The sequence below is a fragment of the Lactuca saligna genome, chromosome 4, assembly GCF_052625555.1.
Source record: "Lactuca saligna cultivar CGN05327 chromosome 4, ASM5262555v1, whole genome shotgun sequence".
In the NCBI taxonomy this organism is placed as follows: domain Eukaryota; kingdom Viridiplantae; phylum Streptophyta; class Magnoliopsida; order Asterales; family Asteraceae; genus Lactuca; species Lactuca saligna.
The window spans coordinates 109,474,126-109,476,973 of record NC_136420.1 but is presented as its reverse complement, the minus strand read 5'-3'; the positions used below and the strand labels follow the sequence as shown (position 1 = coordinate 109,476,973).

At 38.0% G+C, this 2,848-nt stretch overlaps 1 protein-coding gene across 1 annotated transcript; it reads right to left on the bottom strand.

Moving 5' to 3' along the window:
* Positions 1-381: 381 nt before the first annotated feature.
* LOC145042599 (heavy metal-associated isoprenylated plant protein 7-like) lies at positions 382-2,568 on the bottom strand. The gene is made up of 5 exons (XM_078991050.1): positions 2,321-2,568; positions 2,012-2,213; positions 1,725-1,927; positions 1,539-1,629; positions 382-1,158 (listed from the first exon to the last, which is right to left on the bottom strand). Exons 1-5 carry the CDS (start codon positions 2,327-2,329, stop codon positions 653-655), a joined length of 1,011 nt encoding a protein of 336 aa, XP_078847176.1. The 5' UTR covers positions 2,330-2,568; the 3' UTR covers positions 382-652.
* Positions 2,569-2,848: the final 280 nt, after the last annotated feature.

Here is a 2,848-nt window from a genome sequence, read left to right as displayed (position 1 = left end):
GTTTCTGAAAAGCAAAAGAAAGGGCAAAACGGAGAATATAGAAATATATATAACTTGCATGCATGTGAAATAGTACACCGTTATTTGTAGTTATCCAAGCAAAATACCAGTCTTCACTAATTTCTTTATTAGATCTAATATAAAATCCGTCCTTGATAAACGACAATTCCAAAATTAGTACAAATATTATTCCTTTTTTAAACTACTCGTTTGTCAAATTAGTTACACTAACTAGAGATAAAAAAATATATATACACATCAACAATATATATATATATATAGAATTTATTTATTTATTATAACATGAGTGCTCATTCTTATTTTACTTTATATAATTTGTCATAAGTGAGCACTTACTTAGTTTACTACTATAGTTTATAATAAAAAAAAAAAATTTAAAAAAAAAAAAGTACAAAAGGTCTCACAAAATTTTACAACTTTCCTGCAGACACTTTTATACTAAACAGAAGCTCACCACAGACAAAGGCCACATGAACGCCACGACAGAATCCTCTCATGCTCACCCATGTGATATGCTCTGTGCTTTCTTCAATCTTCTTCTTCCCCATTTTACCCCTCTCTCTTTCTCTCTCTCTTCTCTCTCTCTCTCTCTCTCTCTCTCTCTCTCTCTCTCTAACATTTACTCCATTTTTTACATTACAGTGCATGCATTGGGGTTCTCGTCACTGAACATTTGTGGTGCTGGTGGGTACCCATACGCCGATTCTGCGGTGTATCTTGGCGGGTATACATGGTAATTCTGTGGATGGTAATAGTAGAATTCGTTTTTCCGAAGCTCCACCACCCTCGTATCCTCTCCTCCTCCGTCGCCGCCGCCTTCCGGACCACCGTCTGGTTTTCCTGCTTCTTCTCCTCCGCCTTCCTTCTTCTCGTCTTTCTTCTCGTCTTTCTCCTTATCTTTCTCTTCACCGCCGCCGCCACCTTCTTCTGCTTTTGCCTCTTCCTTCTTTTCGCCGCCGTCGTCCTTCTTCTCGTCGGCACCCTTGTCCTCCTCTTTCTTTGGTTCAGGGTCTTGTTTCACGATCACGGCGTGTTTTCCGGTTCTTTTGTGAATGTACTCCACCAACTGTGGAGCTGTGAACGTGCCTTTCACTGATACTTGTGAGCTTTTTAGATCTGGTTCAACACTTTCCACCCCTAAAATACACAAACGATGCAAGATATTGTTAATGATTTGGTAGTTGGGATTTTATTAGAATATTTTCAGTAATATTAAAATGGGTTATTCAATCTAAAACAAAATACATGGAATCTTGAAAGAATTCACGAATTTGAATCAATAAAATATGGAGATATATAGAGATAGTGATGGATTACTATTATAGAAAAAGGTAGATGAATTTTCAATTTTGGTTAAGATTTTCAAGATTCAAAAAAGGGAGATGGAGTGAGTTCTAAAGAAGTTGATGGTTGTAGATCAAAACAAAAGAAAAACAAGTCAAACAAGATTCGTAATTAGTCAAAAAAAAGGAATTTTTATTCGTAAAAATGATTGCTTTATAAACAAGAACACTCACCTTTCATCCTTAGAATACGTTTTCTGATCTCTTGAGCACAAGCTTCACAATGCATGTTTACTTTCAGAAGCACTGTAATCACCTGAGGAGGCTGTAGTTGAACATCACAAACCACATGAGGAATTTGAATGATTCTATATACTTCAGATCATTAACAGTGGCAAAACTGTAAATTAATCAACTAACCTCTTCTTTCTTCTCTTCCGGTTTTGGAGCTTCTTTCTCCTCCACTTTCGGCTCCTCCTCCGGCGGTTTTGGTATCGGAGAAAGAAGCTCAACTTGCCGGTGACTCTTTTTCTGAACCCTTTCAAGAACCTTCAACGGATCTGCTTTTTCTCCCTTCACTACAACCTTATGCGTCTTACAATCCGTAGCAACATCTTCCACTCCTTAATAATTCAAACAAATATCATTCAGTTCAATTCAAACTTCAAAATCAAATCAATCAGCAGATGTATATATCGTAAACAAACCATCGAATCCCCTGAGGCACCGCCGGACTTTTCTAGCACAGCCTTCGCAATGCATGAAAACTCTCAAAACAATCTCTTGCGGCGGCGGAGGTGGTGGTGGTGGTGCGTCTTTTTCCTCCTCTGGTTTCTTCTCATCAGCTTTCGCCGGTTCTTCCTTCTTCTCTTCCTCTGGTTTCTTCTCCTCCTCCGGCTTTGCTACTTGCTAAAAAAACAAAACCCACATCAGAAATGTCAAAAAGATTCATGCTTTTTCCAATAAACCAAAAAAAAAAAAAAACGAATCAAAATCTAAGAGCTACAAAAACCCACCTCTCCCATTATAATCGATCACTTCTTTTCAGAAATCGAAAGACGGAAAGAGGATTTAAGGGTTTCCTTTATATTTATAGTAGAATGATAAGGTTTTCAAGACTGAAAGTCAGAAACAGAGGAAGCTTTTTATTTTAATCTGGTGGCACAGACACGCACAAAAACACACTGAGGTGTGTGTTTGTGTAGTTATGGGAGGAGATTAAAAGGGAGTTGTAGATGTGTATGGGAATCGTGATTGTGTGGTATGATGTTGATGATGATGATGATGTTGATGATGGGGATGATGATGAGGACCATCAGATCTAAAGAGGGTACTCATTACCGTCATCGAAAACTGACGTGGCTTATATGTAGCTGCCACGTGGAATTGGAGTAGCTACTATTTCTACCAATGATACGACAGCGTTTCGAGTTGTTTATTTTTAGTAATATTTGGGTACTTCTCACTTGCTATACTGGTCCAGGCCTACCGCTCTCTATACCGTTTGATGTGATTGATCAGATAGTCAATCTTTTGACTTTACA